This window comes from Theropithecus gelada, chromosome 11, assembly GCF_003255815.1.
Source record: "Theropithecus gelada isolate Dixy chromosome 11, Tgel_1.0, whole genome shotgun sequence".
Lineage (NCBI taxonomy): Eukaryota > Metazoa > Chordata > Mammalia > Primates > Cercopithecidae > Theropithecus > Theropithecus gelada.
In genome coordinates, this window is record NC_037679.1 from 106,597,558 (window position 1) to 106,615,659 (window position 18,102).

At 38.7% G+C, this 18,102-nt stretch overlaps 1 protein-coding gene across 1 annotated transcript in view; it reads left to right on the top strand.

Annotated features, from left to right (window-relative positions):
* The window catches only part of CREBL2 (cAMP responsive element binding protein like 2), a 32,696-nt gene extending 15,170 nt beyond the window's left edge, over nucleotides 1–17,526 (top strand). The window contains exons 2-4 of the mRNA XM_025402737.1: nucleotides 8,719–8,916; nucleotides 10,492–10,636; nucleotides 14,389–17,526. Coding sequence (XP_025258522.1) covers nucleotides 8,719–8,916; nucleotides 10,492–10,636; nucleotides 14,389–14,393 — 348 coding nt within the window. The 3' untranslated portion in view covers nucleotides 14,394–17,526. The remainder of the gene's footprint in view (nucleotides 1–8,718; nucleotides 8,917–10,491; nucleotides 10,637–14,388) is intronic.
* The last annotated feature ends 576 nt before the right edge of the window (nucleotides 17,527–18,102 follow it).

The following is an 18,102-nucleotide window of genomic DNA, read 5'->3' on the forward strand; positions in this document are numbered from 1 at the left end:
TTTTTAGGTATCATGAATAATGGTGCTGTGAACGTTGATATACAAGTTCTAATGTGGACATATGTTTTCATTTCTTTTTGGAATATACCTAGGACTGGAATTGCTAGATTATAAACTTTATGTTTAACTTTTTGAGGAGCTGCCAGAATGTTTTCCAAAGTGGCTGCACCATTTTACATTCCCACCAGCAATGTATGAGGATTTCACTTTCTCCACATCTGCACCAGTAGTTGTTATTGGTTGTCTTTTTTTTTTTTTTTTTGAGACAGATTCTCACTTTGTTGCCAGGGTGTAGTGCAGTGGCACAATCTCGGCTCACTGCAACCTCCGACTCCCGGGTTCAAGTGATTCTCCTGCCTCAGCCTCCCGAGTAGCTGGGCCTACAGGTGTGCGCCACCATGCCCAGCTAATTGTTTTTTATTTTTAGTAGAGATGGGCTTTCACCATGTTGGCCAGGATAGTCTCAATCTCTTGACATTGTGATCCACCCACCTCAGCCTCCCAAAGTGCTGGGATTACAGGTGTAAGCCACCACGCTTGGCATTGGCTATCTTTTTTATTATGTAAACATCCTAGTGGGTGTAAAGTGATATATTTTGTGGTTTTGATTCACATTTCCCTAATGACTAATGATGTTGGTATTTTTTCATTTGCTTATTGGCATTTGTACATCTTCTTTGGAGAAATGTGTATTCAAATCCTTGCCCCTTTTTTAAATTGGATTGTCTTTTTATTATTGAGTTGTAAGAGTTCTTTATGTATTCGAGATACAAGTCCCTTACCATATTTATGATTTACAAATATTTTCTCCCATTCTGTGGGTTGTCTTTTTACCTTGATTATCCTTGAAATACAGTTTGATAGCTTGTGCTTATCATATCTAAGAAGCCATTGCCTAATCCAGGTCATAAGGAATAAATCCTCTGTTTTTCCTCTAAGAGTTTTATAGTTTTATGTCTTACATTTAGGCCTTTGTTCTATTTTTTTAAAATTTGAGACAGGTTCTCACCCTGTCATCTAGGCTGGAGTGCAGTGGCACAAACCCAGCTTCACTGCAGTCTTGACCTCCTGGGCTCAAAAGATCCTCCTGCCCTGGCCTCCCAAAGTGCTGGGATTACAGGTGTGAACCACTGCACTCGGCTTGTTCAATTTTTAATTTTTGTATATGGTACAAGGTAGGGATCCAACTTAATTATTTCGCAAGTGGCTATCTACCTGTCCCAGCACCCTTTATTGAAGAGACTGTTCTTTCCCCCATTGAATTGCTTTGGCACCTTGTCAAAAATCAATTGACCATAAATGTAAGGATTTATTTCTGGATTCTCTGTGCTTTTCCATTGGTCTGTATGTCTGTCCTTGTGCCAATATTTGCACTGTCTTGATTATTGTAGCTTTCTAATAAATTCTGAAATCAGAAAGTGTGAGCCCTCCAGTTTATGTCTTTTTCAAGATTGTTTTGGTTGGGCCGGGCGCGGTGGCTGAAGCCTGTAATCCCAGCACTTTGGGAGGCCGAGACGGGCGGATCACGAGGTCAGGAGATCGAGACCATCCTGGCTAACACGGTGAAACCCCGTCTCTACTAAAAAATACAAAAAACTAGCCGGGCGAGATGGTGTAACAATGGTGTAAACCTGGGACACGGAGCTTGCAGTGAGCCGAGATCCGGCCACTGCACTCCAGCCTGGGCGACAGAGTGAGACTCTGTCTCAAAAAAAAAAAAAAAAAAGATTGTTTTGGTTATTCTGGGTCCCTTATATTTCCATGTGAATTTTAGGACTAGCCTGCCAATTTCAGCAAAAGGGTAGCTGAGATTTTGATAGGAATTTTGTCAAAACTGTAGATCAATTTGAAGAGTATTGCTTTCTTAATAATAATAAATCTTCCAGCCCACTAACATGGGCTGCCTTTCCATTTATCAGATGTTTAATTTCTTTTAATGATGTTTTGTAGTTTTTAGTGCACAGATTTTGCACGCTTTATGCTAAATTGATTCCTAAATATTGTATTCTTTTTAGGCTACTATAAGTGGAGGCATTTTCTTAATTTCATTTTCAGATTGTTCATTGATAGTGTGTAGAAGCACAACTGATTTTTGTATAGTGATCATGTATCCTGGACCCTTGCTCTACTCATGTAGTAGCTCTAAAAGGTTTTTTCAGCGGGGCAAGAATTCTTTTGGATTAGATTTTCTATATATAAAATCATGTCATCTTCAAGGACATAGTTTTACTTTTTCCTTTCCTTTCCTTTCCCTGAATGCTTTCTGTTTCTTTTTCTCAGTAGTACAGTGTTAAATAGAAGTGACACTGTCTTGAGAGAAGACAAGATTGTTGGCCATATTCATGATCTTTGGGGGAAAGCATTCAGTGTTCCACCATTAGTAAGATGTTAGCTGTGGGTTTTTTGTAGATATCCATTATCAAATTGGGGAAATTCCCTCCTATTTCTAGGTTATTGAGTGTTTTTGCCATGTGAAGGTGTTGAATTTCTGTCAAGTTCTTCTCTTTTCCTTTTTTTGTCTATTGAGATGAACATGCAAGTTTTGTCCTTTTTTTCCTGTTGATACAGTGTATTATAGTAATTGATTTTTCAGATGTCAAACCAACCTTTATTCTTGAGATAAATCCCTTTTAGTCATGGTGTATAATCTTCTTTATATGTTGCTAGATTCAACCTTCTAGTATTTTATTGAGGATTTTTTGCATATAAATTCACAAGGCCATAGTGTTCTGTAGTTTTCTTCTGATATCTTTGTTTGGTTTTTGTTTCAAGCACATATTATTGGCCTCATGGAATAAGTTGGAATAAGCTTTCTCCTATTCCACTTTTTGGAAGAGTTTGTGAGTGTTGATTATTTAAATATTTGGTAGAATTCATCAGTGAAGTCATGTGAACCTGGGCTTTTCTTTGATTACTAATCAAAGAAAATTTTTTATTACTAATTGTATCTTGTTATTTGCTATAGGTCTAATTCAGATTTTCTATTTCTTCTTGAGTCTGTTTTGCTACTTTGTGTCTTTCTAGGAATTTGTCCATTTCATCTAGGTTATCTAGTTTTTTGGCATGCAATTTTTCCTAGTATCCTTTGTATCACTTTTATTTCTGTAATGTTGGTAATGGTGTCTCTTTCGGTCCTCATTTTAGTATTTTTGAGTTTTCTCTTTCTCTAATGGTCAGTCTAGCTAAAGATTGGTAAATTTTGTTGATCCTTTTGAGGAACCATCTTTTGGTTTCATTGATTTTTCTCTGTTGTATTTCCATTCTCTATTTTATTCCGCTCTGCCTACTATTTATTATTACATTCCATCTACTTGCTTTATGTTTAATTTGCTCTTCTTTTGCAAATTACTGTATTTGAAACCTTTCTTCTTTAAAAAAACAAAAAAAAAGAGGTATGTTCAGCTCCCTCTGAGGAATGCTCCAGTTGTACCCCTTAAGTTTTAGTATGTTGTATTTCCTTTTTTTTCATCTCAAAGTATTTTTCTAATTTCCCTTGTAATCACAATTGCCATCTATTTTCCTTAAAGTATTTTTCTAATTTCTCTCGTAATCACAATCCTCTTTGACACATTGGTTACTTAGGAATGTCTTTTGTTTTTTAACTGTCATTTATTAAATACTGATTACCAGGTACTAAGAATTATATGACACAGTTCCAGGTGCTTACTTTGAAAAAGTCATGACCTTTAGTTTTAGCTTGTCTTAAAAGAGAAAGTGTTTAAAACAGGGAGTTGGAAAATTGGGAGCTTCAGTCTTGCTTGTAATCGGTAGACTTTAACACTTTTGACATATAATGAAGACAGACTTAGTATTTCAAAAACCTTACTGATGTCTAACATCTTTAATAGGCCACCTTTGTGAAAGAAGCTCTCTGTGAAGGGTAAGAAAAAATCACTGGCTAGCAGGTTTCTTTTCTAAGTGGTTGGAGGTTGGGAGACAGGTATTGTTTCCCCTTGGGCTCACTGTCTGCATCTCACAAATGTGCTCTAGGGTGGAAAAAGACATAAAATGGATAGTGGGTAAAGAGGTATACTGTTTTAAAGCCAGCTGTTTAAATTTGCACGTGACTCTATGTAAATAGAAATAAAATTAGAACAGGAAAAAAAAGCTGGATGTGTGGGGTTATTTTCATAGTTTTCTTTGGAGTTTATGTTGGTACATGAAAGTCAGTACTTTTGTTTGTGCATATTAATATGTTTCCTCACAGAAGTATCACGAAAGAGCAAGGGAACAATGTGGTTATCCTTGAGTTTTTGAAAACTTTATGAATTGTGAAGAATGGTCTTTTGGCCCAGGAATTAATTTAAGGAATTAGTGGGCTTGATTTCAGTTTTAGCTGCTGGTTCTTGGTTTCTAATTAACTTCCCCTATCTTTTCCTCAGTCTTTATGGCTTATGATATATATAAAGTTCAGTTGTTAAGGCAACTAGTACTAACCTACATTTGTATGATACTTTTTTCTCTTTTATTTTTTTATCTCCTCAAATTCCTTTTACCAAATAATTTTTTTCTTTACAAAGTAGTCTCATATACATTGTTAAAGCTAAGATTTATAATAATCCTGTGATACACTTGACTCTCTTGGAACTTTAGGCATTAGCTGTTACAAAAAGCCAAAACATTCGGCTTATTAATGAGGAAAAGGTAAGCTAGAGAAGTGGTGATTATATGTTTTAAATGTGACTTTATAGTAGATGACATAAAATACAGAAACCTTAGATTCATTTACTATGCCTTTCTAATAAAAAAAAAATGGAAGAACACAGATCCAATTAAAATATTTTGCTGGCCGGGCGCGGTGGCTCAAGCCTGTAATCCCAGCACTTTGGGAGGCCGAGACGGGCGGATCACGAGGTCAGGAGATCGAGACCATCCTGGTGAACACAGTGAAACCCCCTCTCTACTAAAACTACAAAAAAAACAAGCCGGGCGAGGTGGCAGGCGCCTGTAGTCCCAGCTACTCGGGAGGCTGAGGCAGGAGAATGGTGGGAACCCGGGAGGCGGAGCTTGCAGTGAGCTGAGATCCGGCCACTGCACTCCAGCCTGGGCAACAGAGCAAGACTCCGTCTCAAAAAAAAAAAAAAAAAAAAAAAAATATTTTGCTACCATGAAAACTAAACAAAGGGTTATAGCTTTTATTTTATATTTTTATGATTGGTAGATTTGTTTCAAAAATCAGTGAAGTCCATGAAGTACACTGTGTTCTCTTTCTGGCTTCTCAAAAGCAGCTACTCCTGAATTAATTAAAAACAGCAATATATGAAGTATTGGATTATAGTGTTGTGTGATTAATGACTCATTTTACTACATAAAGAATAGATGTCATTATTCATTTATTTCACTGTAGACATGAGTTCTCGATGTAATACATATAAGCTTTTCAAAAAGTGTATTCAGTAGTAAATACACTTTATTTTAACGCAGGGTGATTTCAAAATATTTTATTAAAATTATGCAATTGATGAGATATAAGCATAATTTTAAATTTAGTCCATTGTAATATTTGGATGCACTAGGTCATCCTGCAGTTGCTTTCAAATATTTGGCTCTGAAGAAAGTTTCATAGATAGATAGATAGATAGGTTTTTTTTTGTTGTTGTTGTTGTTTTGAGACAGAGTCTCGCTCTGTCCCCCAGGCTGGAGTGCAGTGGCGAGATCTCCTCTCACTGCAAGCTCTGCCTCCTGGGTTCACACCATTCTCCTGCCTCAGCCTCCCGAGTAGCCGGGACTACAGGCGCCCGCCACCACACCCGGCTAATTTTTTGTATTTTTAGTAGAGATGGGGTTTCACCATGTTAGCCAGGATGGTCTCAATCTCCTGACCTTGTGATCTGCCCGCCTCGGCCTGCCAAAGTGCTGGGATTACAGGCGTGAGCCACCGCGCCTGGCGGGTTTTTTTTTTTTTTTGAGTTGGGGTCTTGCTGTTGTCATCTAGCCTGGAGTGCAGTGGCCCAATCTTGGCCCACTGCCACCTCAGCCTCCCGGGTTCAAGCGATTCTTCTGCCTCAGCCTCCTCCCAAGTAACTGGGATTACAGGTGCCCACCACCATGTCCGGCTAAGTTTTATATTTTTAGTAGAGATGGGATTTCACCATACTGGCCACGCTGGTCTCGAACTCCTGACCTCAGGTGATCCACCTGCCTCGTTCTCCCAAAGTGCTGGGATTACAGGTGTGAGTCACCATGCCCAGATAGATGTATATTGTTATAATGTAATAAAAACATGACGATTGGGCCAGGCCCGGTGGATCACCTGAGGTGGGCACCTGTAATCCCAGCTACTCAGGAGGCTGAGGCAGGAGAATTGCTTGAACCTGGGAGGAGGAGGTTGCAGTGAGCTGACATCGCGCCATTGCACTCCAGCCTGGGCGACAAGAGCAAGACTCCATCTCAAAACAAACAAATAAAAAACATGATGATGATGCAGAAGAGAAAAGTTTTAAAAGACCAGATTTTGAAAACTTGAAACTAACTTAGAAGTAGTACTGAGGCACCTGGCTTTTAAGATGGTGGTGGAAAGGACATATTTTGTTTTTCCCCAGAGCCTTGGAGTAATCTGCCTCGTTTCAGAGCCTCCCCACAAAATGCTAGATACGATGGTTGGCCATCATGATATGACAGAGTTTGGTAAATGTGGCTGATTCACATTTAAAGCTTGGTTTTCTTGACCTAACAGACTTAGTAATTATCTGATCTTTTTAGGGTGCTTAGCTTTGTGAATGTGATACTAATAGTATTTCAAACAAATCCAAGTTTTTGTATCCAAACAGATATTGACCCTTTGAGTTTTGCTACCTGGGAAGGCATCTACATTTATTCTAATAATTTGCCAGTGTTTGATTTTTGCATCTTCTCTTTTAGAATTGCCTTTAAAGCCTTAGCAATGTTCCTGTCAGGACACTAAATGTGTAAAATTTTTATTCTTTGAGGGCAATTTTCAGAAAGAGCTAGACATCAGTCATTCAGAACCTTGTCAGATAAAGAAAGTGGATAATCAGATTGGGAATTTAAAGAATAGTGTATAGCTCTAACATATTGTTATGCCTTATAAAACTTATAAAAACTGGCTCCAATACTACTTTCCAAAAAACCTTTGAATTGTGGCATTATTGGAAAAAATGTACTCCCTTTCAAGGTGACTGCATTGAAGAACACTTAGTTGATGAAATGTACCCCCTTTCAATGTGACTGCATTGAAGAACACTTACTTGATGTGTAAGTTCAGGTTCAAGTGTTTAATAAGTCATCATCTTTACCACATAGTTGCATCTTGCGTAAAAACTGGGGAAGGTTTCAAAGCTAAACAACAAAGAAGATTAAATTACTTTGCCAGTCACCTAATAATTGTGCCTAGGCAGGTAACTGAGTAACAGGGATATTGAGAGGTTGCTTTATGACATCAGTGGGAGCAGGTAGAAATCTACTGAGACAGTTGAGACTTCTGTGCGTTCCTTTGGGCTCAGCAAAGTTGAAGGAATTTATAGCCAAATTCCTTAGGATACATATTTATTTTTATATATACAATTTTATACACATATTTTATATTTTATTATCTAATTTGAAAATCATAAAAATATAGGTGAGGAAAAGCTATTTATAATTACACCTATCAGAGAAGTCTTCATTGACCTTGTTTACGTCCTTTCTTCTATGTATTGTTTTATAATGTTGAGATCATAATGAACTTACAGTTTCGAATGTTGAGTTCTTCAAATGTATTTTGTTGGAATTATTTTCTCAAAGCAATAAAAACTTCTTAATGAGGCCAGGCACAGTGGCTCACACCTGTAATCCCAGCACTTTGAGAGGCTGAGGCAGGAGGATCGTTTGAGGCCAGGAGTTTGAGACCAGCCTGGTCAATATAGCAAGACCCCAGCTCTACAAAACAATTTTTTTTTTTTAATTAGCCAGGCATAGTGATGCTCATCTGTAGACTCAGCTACTAGGGAGGCTGAGGCAGAAGATCACTTGAGCTCAGGAATTCAAGACTGCAGTGAGCTATGATGGTGCCACTGTGCTCCAGCCTGGGTAACAGAGTGAGCGAGAACCTGTCTCAAAAAAAAAAAAAAAAGAGGGTGCCTGGACCATGGCTTACTCCTAGCACTTTGGGAGGCCAAGGCAAATAGATCACTTAAGCCCAGGAGTTGGAGACCAGCCTGGGCAACATGGGTGGAACCCCATCTCTAAAAACAACAACAAAAATACAAAAATTAACTAGGCATGGTGGCTCTCGCCTATAGTTATAGCGACCGGGGAGGCTGAGGTGGGAGGATCACCTGAGCCCTGGAGGTCGAGGCTGCAGTTAGCTGTGATTGTGCCACTGAACTCCAGGCTGAGCGACAGAGTGAGACCCTGTCTGGGGAAAAAAAAAAAAAAAAAAAAAAATTCATGAACAAAATATTTACTAGATATTTTTTAGTTTTTTATTATCCATCTCCGTATGGTTTATAAAGTTTACTGGTGAGCTATTTAAACTTCATTATCAAATAAATAATAATGTACATTATTTCTTCTTTCACGTTCATGGTTTCAAAAGTGTCAGAAAATAAATTATGAGGCAAAGACCCAGAAGGCATTTGATGGGATTATGCTTTCTTAGTTCCATAGGCTTCACTCAAGTTTTGTTTGTAAATGTTCTCTTTGCTAATATGCAGCCATAGTCACTTTTCTGTACACAGAACTAAGGGGAAAAATTATTTCTTCTCTCGCTTGCTGAAGGTGGTTGGAGGCAAAGTAAAGAAGCCCGGTAAACGTGGTCGGAAGCCAGCCAAAATTGACTTGAAAGCGAAACTTGAGAGGAGCCGCCAGAGTGCGAGAGAATGCCGAGCCCGAAAAAAGCTGAGATATCAGTATTTGGAAGAGTTGGTATCCAGTCGAGAAAGAGCTATATGTGCCCTCAGAGAGGAACTGGAAATGGTAAGAAATTGTCAATAAACACATGAAAAAATCACCCTAACAAATAAATAACACATTAAAATACGAAGATACCAGTTATCACCTGTCCAGTTGGCAAACATTGGAGAGAATATTAACCTGTTAGCCAGGATGGGGGCAAATAGGCATCTTCATACACTGCTGGTGGGAGCGGAGTGTACATGACTGTCACACTGAGGGACTGTTTATGAGAGAAGAAAATGGAAAATAACCCAGATGGACAACAATAAAGGACTGGTTAAATAAATGTTACTACATTCATATATTGGACTACTTCGTAGCCAGTAAAAATCACAATGCACATCTATTTACTGATGTAGAAAGATACTCACAATTTATTGGCAAGTGGACAAAGCAATATAACAATGTGTAACTGTGCATGGCATAACCATTCGTGTTTAAGTGACTTTATTTATTATTTTTTAAATTTTTACAGTTTACTTTTTTGAGACAGAGTCTCGCTCTGTTGCCCAGCCTGGGGTGCAGTGGCGCGATCTCGGTTCACCACAAGCTCCGCCTCCCGGGTTCACGTCATTCTCCTGCATCAGCCTCCCAAGCAGCTGGGACTACAGGCGCCTGCCACCACGCCCAGCTAATTTTTTTTGTATTTTTAGTAGAGACGGGGTTTCATTGTGTTAGCCAGGATGGTCTCGATCTCCTGACCTCGTGATCCACCTGCGTGGGCCTCCCAAAGTGCTGGGATTACAGGCGTGAGCCACCACACCTGGCCAAGTGACTTTATTTATTTTACATGTTTTATTCACTCATGCATTCAGATATTGGACAGTGGCTGTAAAAATGTGAAAGAGAGTAGATAAAACAGAATTGAAACTCCATTATTGTGAGTTGAGGAAGGAAGTGACAGAAGAGAGAGATGATATTACCGTGATCATTACACAACTGGGACAGGCTTCCATAGGTTTTTAGAAAGTAAGACAACAAGGTTGGAACATGAAGAGAGGGACATGAACAGTGTTGTATGTATTGTCCATATATATACTATTCAGTAGATTTTTTTGATATGTTGAATATGTGACATGCTATCAATTATTTCTTACTTTCTGCAGTGTAAGCCACTTGAGGGCAGAATTTTTGGTCAGCTTTGTCTTTGTATACCCCCAAAGTCCCTAGCATGTACTCTGGTAGATAGTAGACGTTTAATGATTACTTGTTAAAGAGAGAAAGAAAATTACTAACATTTATTTCTTTGTTTTGGGAGTAGAAATAATACTGTGACAAGTATATATATATATAAAAGATGAATTCTAACTAGTGGCCCACTGTGGGGAGATGTCCTTTTAACCACAGGGGCCTTTTAAATCTGAGCAACACTCCAATACATCAAAGACGATTCAGCAGCTGTTTTTCCACCTCTTCTGAAAGATGGCAGATCTCATACATGTCTTCAGTTTATAAATAGGTAATACCATGGAAAGTGGGTTTCCCAGCAGCGAACATGACTTCTAGCCATGGGAGTTCTTATGTCTAGGATTTCTACCAGTGGTTCCTGAACTCTGAGGAGTAAAGGTTTATTTAAATATGTTTTACATATTTCAGTACAAGCAGTGGTGCATGGCAATGGACCAAGGAAAAATCCCTTCTGAAATAAAGGCCTTACTCACTGGAGAAGAGCAGAACAAATCTCAGCAGAACTCAAGCAGGCATACCAAGGCTGGGAAGACAGACGCTAATAGCAATTCCTGTAAGTACAATCAATGGGAGAGTTTATATTTAAGAGGGTATCTTGGCTGCGCACAGTGGCTCATGCTTATAATCCTAGCACTTTGGGAGGCTGAGGTGGGCAGATCTCTTGAGCCCAGGAGTTCAAGACCAGCCAGGGCAACATGGCAAAACGCCATCTCTACAAAAAAATACAAAAATTTGCTGGACATGGTGGTGTACACCTGTAATCCCAGGTATTCGAGAGGCTGAGGTGGGAGGATCACCTGAGCCCAGGGAGGTTGAGACTGCGGTGAGCCATGATTGTGAGACCCTGTCTCAAAAGGGGGAAAAAAAGGGGTATCTCAAGGTAGGGTTTCTGTTGACCACTTTTCTTAGTATGTCTTTAAATAAAATGTTGATGCCATTTTTAATACACTAATAAGCAAGTGAAAGGGCATTAGATTCTGGCCAGGTGTGGTGGCTTCTGCCTGTAGTCCCAGCACTTTGGGAGGCGGAGGCAGGCAGATCACTTGAGGCCAGGAGTTTGAGACCACCCTGGCCAGCATGGTGAACCCTGTTTCTATTAAAAATACAAAACTTAAGCGTAGTGGTGTGTGCCTGTAATCCCAGCTACTCAGGAGTCTGAGGCACAAGAATTGCTTTAACCTGGGAAGTGGAGGTTGCAGTAAGCTAAGATCATGCCATTGTATTCCAGCCTGGGCAACAGAGCAAGACTTCGTCTCAAAAAAAAAAAAAAAGAAAGAAATGGCATCAGATTCTAAATATTAAAATGCGTTTTACATGGAGTCTATAAAGAGCAACTGATAAATTTATCAAAATTTTATTATTAATAGACTTAGTCCATAAATGGGAGTGGCACTAATCTAGCTTTTTGTTAATAATACTACCTTTATTTGTATTTCGATTTACAGTTTACAAAGTACTTTCATTGGCCGGGCGCGGTGGCTCAAGCCTGTAATCCCAGCACTTTGGGAGGCCGAGACGGGCGGATCACGAGGTCAGGAGATCGAGACCATCCTGGCTAACACGGTGAAACCCCGTCTCTATTAAGAAATACAAAAAAAACTAGCCGGGTGAGGTGGCGGGCGCCTGTAGTCCCAGCTACTTGGGAGGCTGAGGCCGGAGAATGGTGTGAACCCGGGAGGCGGAGCTTGCAGTGAGCTGAGATCCGGCCACTGCACTCCAGCCTGGGCGACAGAGCGAGACTCCGTCTCAAAAAAAAAAAAAAAAAAAAAAAGTACTTTCATTTATATTTATCTTAAATATTCCCTACAATGATTGTGTTAAGGAATTATACTTATTTTATAGATGAAAAAAATAGCAAAAGGCTGGGTAAGGTGCCCAAGGTCACACAGCTTTAATGGTAGAACCAGTCCTCACCTAGTCCAGGCTCCCTAGTGCAGTAGCCCATCACTGTAAGGATTTTTTTAATTGAAGTAAAATTCACTTAACATAAAAATTGAGGCCGGGCGCGGTGGCTCAAGCCTGTAATCCCAGCACTTTGGGAGGCCGAGGCGGGTGGATCATGAGGTCAGGAGATCGAGACCATCCTGGCTAACACGATGAAACCCCGTCTCTACTAAAAAATACAAAAAACTAGCCGGGCGAGGTGGCGGGCGCCTGTAGTCCCAGCTACTCCGGAGGCTGAGGCAGGAGAATGGCGTAAACCCGGGAGACGGAGCTTGCAGTGAGCTGAGATCCGGCCACTGCACTCCAGCCTGGGTGACAGAGCGAGACTCCGTCTCAAAAAAAAAAAAAAAAAAAAAAACATAAAAATTGAGAGCCATTTAGTACATTCACAATGTTGTGCAACCATCCCGTCTATGTAGTTACAAAACATTTGATCACCTCAAAAGATAATCCTGAACCCATTAACCAGTTAATTCCCATTGCCCACTTCCGCCAAGCCCTTGCAACCATGAATCTGCTTTCTGTCTCTATGGATTTACCTATTCTATAAATATTTTATATACATGGAATCTATACAGTATGTGACTTTTTGTGTCTGGCTTCTGTCACCTAGTATAATGTTTTCAAGGTTCATCCACATTGTAGCGTGTATCACCAGTATTTAATTCCTGTTTATGGTCAAATAATCATATATATACAGTTGTTTATCCATTGATGGACATATGTTTTTACTTCTCGGATATTGTGAATAGTACTGCTCTGAACATGTGTGTACAGTGTTTGTTTGCATACCTGTTTTGAATTCATTTGTATATACAACTAGGAGTCAAATCGCTGGGTCATATGGCAATTCTATGTTTAATTTTTGAGGAATAGTCAAACTGTTTTCCATAGTACCTGAAACATTTTACATTCCCACCAGCAATGTATGTCTGTTCCAATTTGTCCACATCTCATCAATACTTATTTTCCATTTTTTAAAACTATAGCCATCCTAATGGGTATGGAGTGATATCACATTGTGTTTTATTTGCATTTCCCTAATGTCTAATGATGTTGAACATATTTTCATGTGCTTGTTGGCCATTTGTATGTATTCTTTGGAGAAATGTCCAAGTCCCTTGCTAATCTTTAATTAGGTTTTGTCGTTGAGTGGTAACAGTTCTTTACTGTGGTTGCAAAACCTTTATCAGTTACATGATTTGCAGATATTTTTTCCCCTTCTCTAGGCTTCTTTTCACTTTGTTGATAGTGTTCTTTGATGCACAAAATATTTTAATTTTGTTGAAGTCCAATTTATCGATTTTTATTCTTTTGTTACTCATGCTTTTGGTGTCATATCTAAGACTCCATTGCCAAATCCACAGTTATGAAGATTTACCTGCCTCATGTTTTCTAAGAATTTTATGGTTTTTACTCTTTTATTTGGGTGGTTGATCCATTGTGAATTAATTTTTCTATATGGTGTAAGGTGGGAGTCCATGTGTTGCATGTGAGTATCTAGTTGTCCAAGCAACATTTGTTGAAGGAACTGGAGACTTTAAAATGAGTATGTCCTATGTTGATTTCTTCATTATTGTTATTACTCTGGGAGCACTTTAAATAGCTATAAGGAAATGTTGCAAACCTTTTTTTTTAATTAATTTTTTTTTTTTAGGTCAACCTCTGGGAGCACAGAACAACTTTTTTTTTTTTTGAGACGAAGTCTCGCTCTGTCACCCAGGCTGGAGTGCAGTGGCACAATCTCGGCTTACTGAAACCTCTGCCTCCTGGGTTCAAGCGATTCTCCTGCCTCAGCCTCCCGAGTAGCTGGGGTTACAGGTACATGCCACTGCACCCAGCTAATTTTTTGTATTTTTAGTAGAGACGGGGTTTCACCGTGTTGGCCAGGCTGGTCTTGAACTCCTGACCTCAGGTAATTCACCTGCCTCGGCCTCCCAAAGGGCTAGGATTACAGGTGTAAGCCACCGCACCCGGCCAGAACAAACTTTTTATGTTTTAAATATTTTTTACAAAATTGAAGAAATTGGCTTTTTGATAACTTTTATTAGATGAGATAACATTTGTCTTCATGTAGGTTGACAACTACACTAAAATCTCAGACTCCACCACTATACGCTTCGCCCATAACCAAAAACCACTTCTACCCCAAAAGCTACTGAAATGTTTAAAAATTAGAAAAACAAAACATTTGCCTTCATCTAAATTAAATTAATGGAAAAAAGCCAAATCAGCTTTTTTTTAGTCTGTGTTTGTTAAAATTAACCTTACTGAAAATAAAATTTTGTGCATCTTAAAACAGATTAATTAAACTTTATTGACTTTTAAAGCATTCTTACATTGGTAACTTTTATTTTTCAGGGTGAAGATTATATAAAGATGAGTCAGTGATTGAAGCCAATATTCTGATTCCAATGGAAGATGGATGGGCAAGAGTGTACTTCTTGGCTCCATTTACTACCTACTGCTCAGTAGTCATCTCTGTAAATCTGCAGTTTCTACCAAAATGTGTGATCATAGATCTCAAAGGATCTGGCTTTAACTTTCAATACTTAGCAAATCTACAAACATTCAGACCTGTCTGGTCGGTGTTGCCACCCACGACATTTAACATGTTGTGATGCTTGAAAACACAGGAGTAGAGAAAACGGATGAAGATTGTATTTTTGCACCTTAACTCCACATTGCTTTATTGGTTAATTTATATTCTTTCCATGTAATTCATGTAATTGTATGTCTGTGTGTGTTTACATCACCACCTTTCATGTTTTTGATTGCCCTACAAAGAGAAACCAAATGAGCTGATTACTGACTGTAAGTTCTCAGCCTTTATGGACCTAATCTTATTTTTATTTACTTGAGTAATGTTTATTCTCTGCATGAACCATGACTTCTCCTGTGAGCCATTCCAGCATAAGCTGTGAATATGTATTAACAAATATATACATTTCTATTTTTATAATCCATAAGGATATGCCTGTTTTAAATAAAATACATACTAACAAAATCTATCAGGAAAACCCTGAAGACAGCTTCTAGTTAAAACCTTTGTTGCTGTCCTCTCAAACTATATTTATAAAAATTTGCTAGGGCCAAATCCATACTTGCAGAATAATTCATCAAATTTTATTTTTAAGTGAAAAGTAACCTTTCAGGCATTTCAGCAGCATACATTGACAACCTAGGGTATATATGTATGTATGTTTCTTATTGTATGTCTATATATGTATGTGGGGAGGACAGGAGTGAATGTTCACACACATTTTCTTGCGTACTCAACTGAATCAGAGAATGTTTCTGAAGAAAGTAGGATGAAATTAGCTGCTGAGATTGAGTTTCTGCCTTAAAATCTGTAACAAAAAAAGGGACAAATTGCTGGTAGATCTATTTACCATAGCCATCATCAGAATACTTAGTTTCTTCCCAGACATGAATTTCCTGACAGGCTCTGAGCCAGAAACACACTGTGGGCATGCATCTGGTTCAGCCCTGGCTATGCCTCCACTGTGGAGGGAAGCATTGGAACTGGAGTTGTGCACAGCATTGCAGCTAGTGGGCCTGGCTGGGGGTGCAGAAGAGCAGGGTAATTCTTTCCAGTTCCCCTTGCAGCTACACGTGCTTTCTTCCTGACTACCAAATGGAGGGACGGTTGAAGAATCAAGCTCATAATATAATAAACCCAGACAGACCCAGAAATCTTTTAATTTCCCCAGCGAGATACTTTATCACTCTCTCTTCTCTTTCCCATGGTTAAAACAGGAGTTGTGTTCTCTGTCGCTGCTAAATGATTCTTCACTCGAGTGAAGCAAATACTTAGCTTCCAAATAAAATACGTTGTGTTCTGAACTGGCAGTTTAAGAGGAGATACTGTAGTCTAGATTGTCTTTAAGGTAGAACATGCGATGGACCACATAGTTTAAGATTACAAGGTACTTTCCCTCTTCTCTCAGGCCATGCATTTGAATAAAGTGCCTCCCTTTAGCCTGAGCTCCTAAAGACCTCTTGTACTTGGGTTGCAAACTCAGATCTCTAGTCTAGTCTAGTCTAGTCTAGTCATGTGTGACTGTGTACTGAGATACCACTAGCCCAGTTTGCTGGGTCTCTCTTATGTTTTGGAAGTTGGGGGTTTAATAATATTTAATGTCTTTTTAGGATCATAAACATAAATAGATTTGTTGATATTCAGGCCTTCAGAATGTAAGGGTTTTAAATTTAGCATTCAGATTGTAATTGGTATGTTTTTGCCATCTGGTCTACTCAATTGTATATGTTTATTCTGCAGAACAACCCAAGATTTACTTTATGTTGCTTTGTTCAGTACCTTTTGAATTCCTCCAGAAGAGTTGTTTTCAAAACAAACATTCCAAAATGAATGTGGCTCTTCAATGGAACGTCTCTATTGTGCTTGAAGTATTTCTTCTCTGGTTGTAATTCTAAATTACAGAGTCATTTGAGCTTCCTCCCCTCCCGCTAGTATCTTTACAGGAGCAGGGAAGAGCAGTGACTTTATCCTCAGGTAGAGGATGTGTAATTTTGGGTGAAGTTAAATTACAATTTATTTGAGGTTATTCCTAAACCTATTTATTTGGTATTTTGGAGGAGATCACACTAAGAGAACGTTGATTGCCTCGGCTGTTGTGCTGGCTGGTTACTTTGGTCACTTTTGAAGCATGTTAATAAATGTCACTGATTAAAACAGCTGGAGGATTTCCTTCCCATTCCAGTGAAGGAGCAGCATAGTGAAATCCTGGCACCCCTCACCTTCTTGTGATGACAAGAAGGCTGACAGTCACAGAGTCCAGGAGAAGGTGCTGCTCTCCTTGCTTTCTGAGTAAACAGAGTAATGTTTTCTTTTTCTTATTTTCCCAAGGAAAGAAAGATAAGGGGGAAAATATATTTGTATGTTTAGACCAGTCAAATTCTGTCATTATTTTATCTTCAACCTGCTGTATATTAGAGCAGCTGAATATAATATGGAATAAGTTTGACCAGGTCAAGTTTTAGGATATAGTTGAATTTCTTTAAAATTTTTCTATTTTATCTAAAATCTTTCTATTATATCTAAATCAGAATGATCGTCCTGCAGCAAATTCACATTATTGTTTGCTGGCTAATTGACAGTATTTATCAGCATCACTGTGTAGCATTCTATTTTAGCATCTTTGAATTATGATCATTTGATTTGGCTAATTACAAAAAGTACAGGTTTAAACTGGACTTACCTTGAGTTAAAGGCAAAGAAAATCTAAAAACATAAATGTTATGTTTCATAAGAAATCAGTTGCATATTATCCATTACATACTTAGTTTTTAAAAGGAAGAGTCACCTTGAATTATTTTTTGAGTCATCTTGAATTATTTGATCTCTCAACCTGCTTTCTCATCTGTAAAAAAGGGGGGAGGATAACTTTCACAGGGTAATTGGTAGCCTAAATAGGAGTTACAGAAAACTGTTTGTTAAATAGGAAAGAACTACATTAAATTTAAATATTCACATTATGCCTGTGTTTGACTATTGTTAGGATTTAAATCACTAAAGATCAATATATTTAGTGAGTTGGACTCTATGTAGTACTGTAGATATCACATTTCCCAAGTCATCTTAGCTATATCATGTCTGTCCTTGGAATGGTATAGTTGGAGGCCCTTTTTAGCAATAATAGCCTTCTTTTGATTAGACTAACATTAAGAACAACTAATATTCCATCTGGCAATATCATCCTATAATTATCCGCATAAAGCAGGCTTTCAGACTGCTTGGTAACTTGGCTCTCTTCTATTCCATGCATTTTACTTAACTACAAGGTGGTCATGAATCAGTGGCTGGACTGCCTTGTAAGGTTGAGCTGATTTTGCACTGCACAAAAGTACGCAGTTAAGGAGGCGAATGGACCTAAAAATCTAGTTCACATTCCCCTCAACAAGCTATGTGTGGAGGAAGGGGCTCCTGCCTTCTCACTAAGGTGTACACGTGGCACAGGTCTCCCCAGAAGAGATGTCTTTTTCTAATTTGCCCAAAGGGGATACCTGTCTTAATTTATCCACCAGGGGGTGCCTTTTTTAAAATGTGCAAAG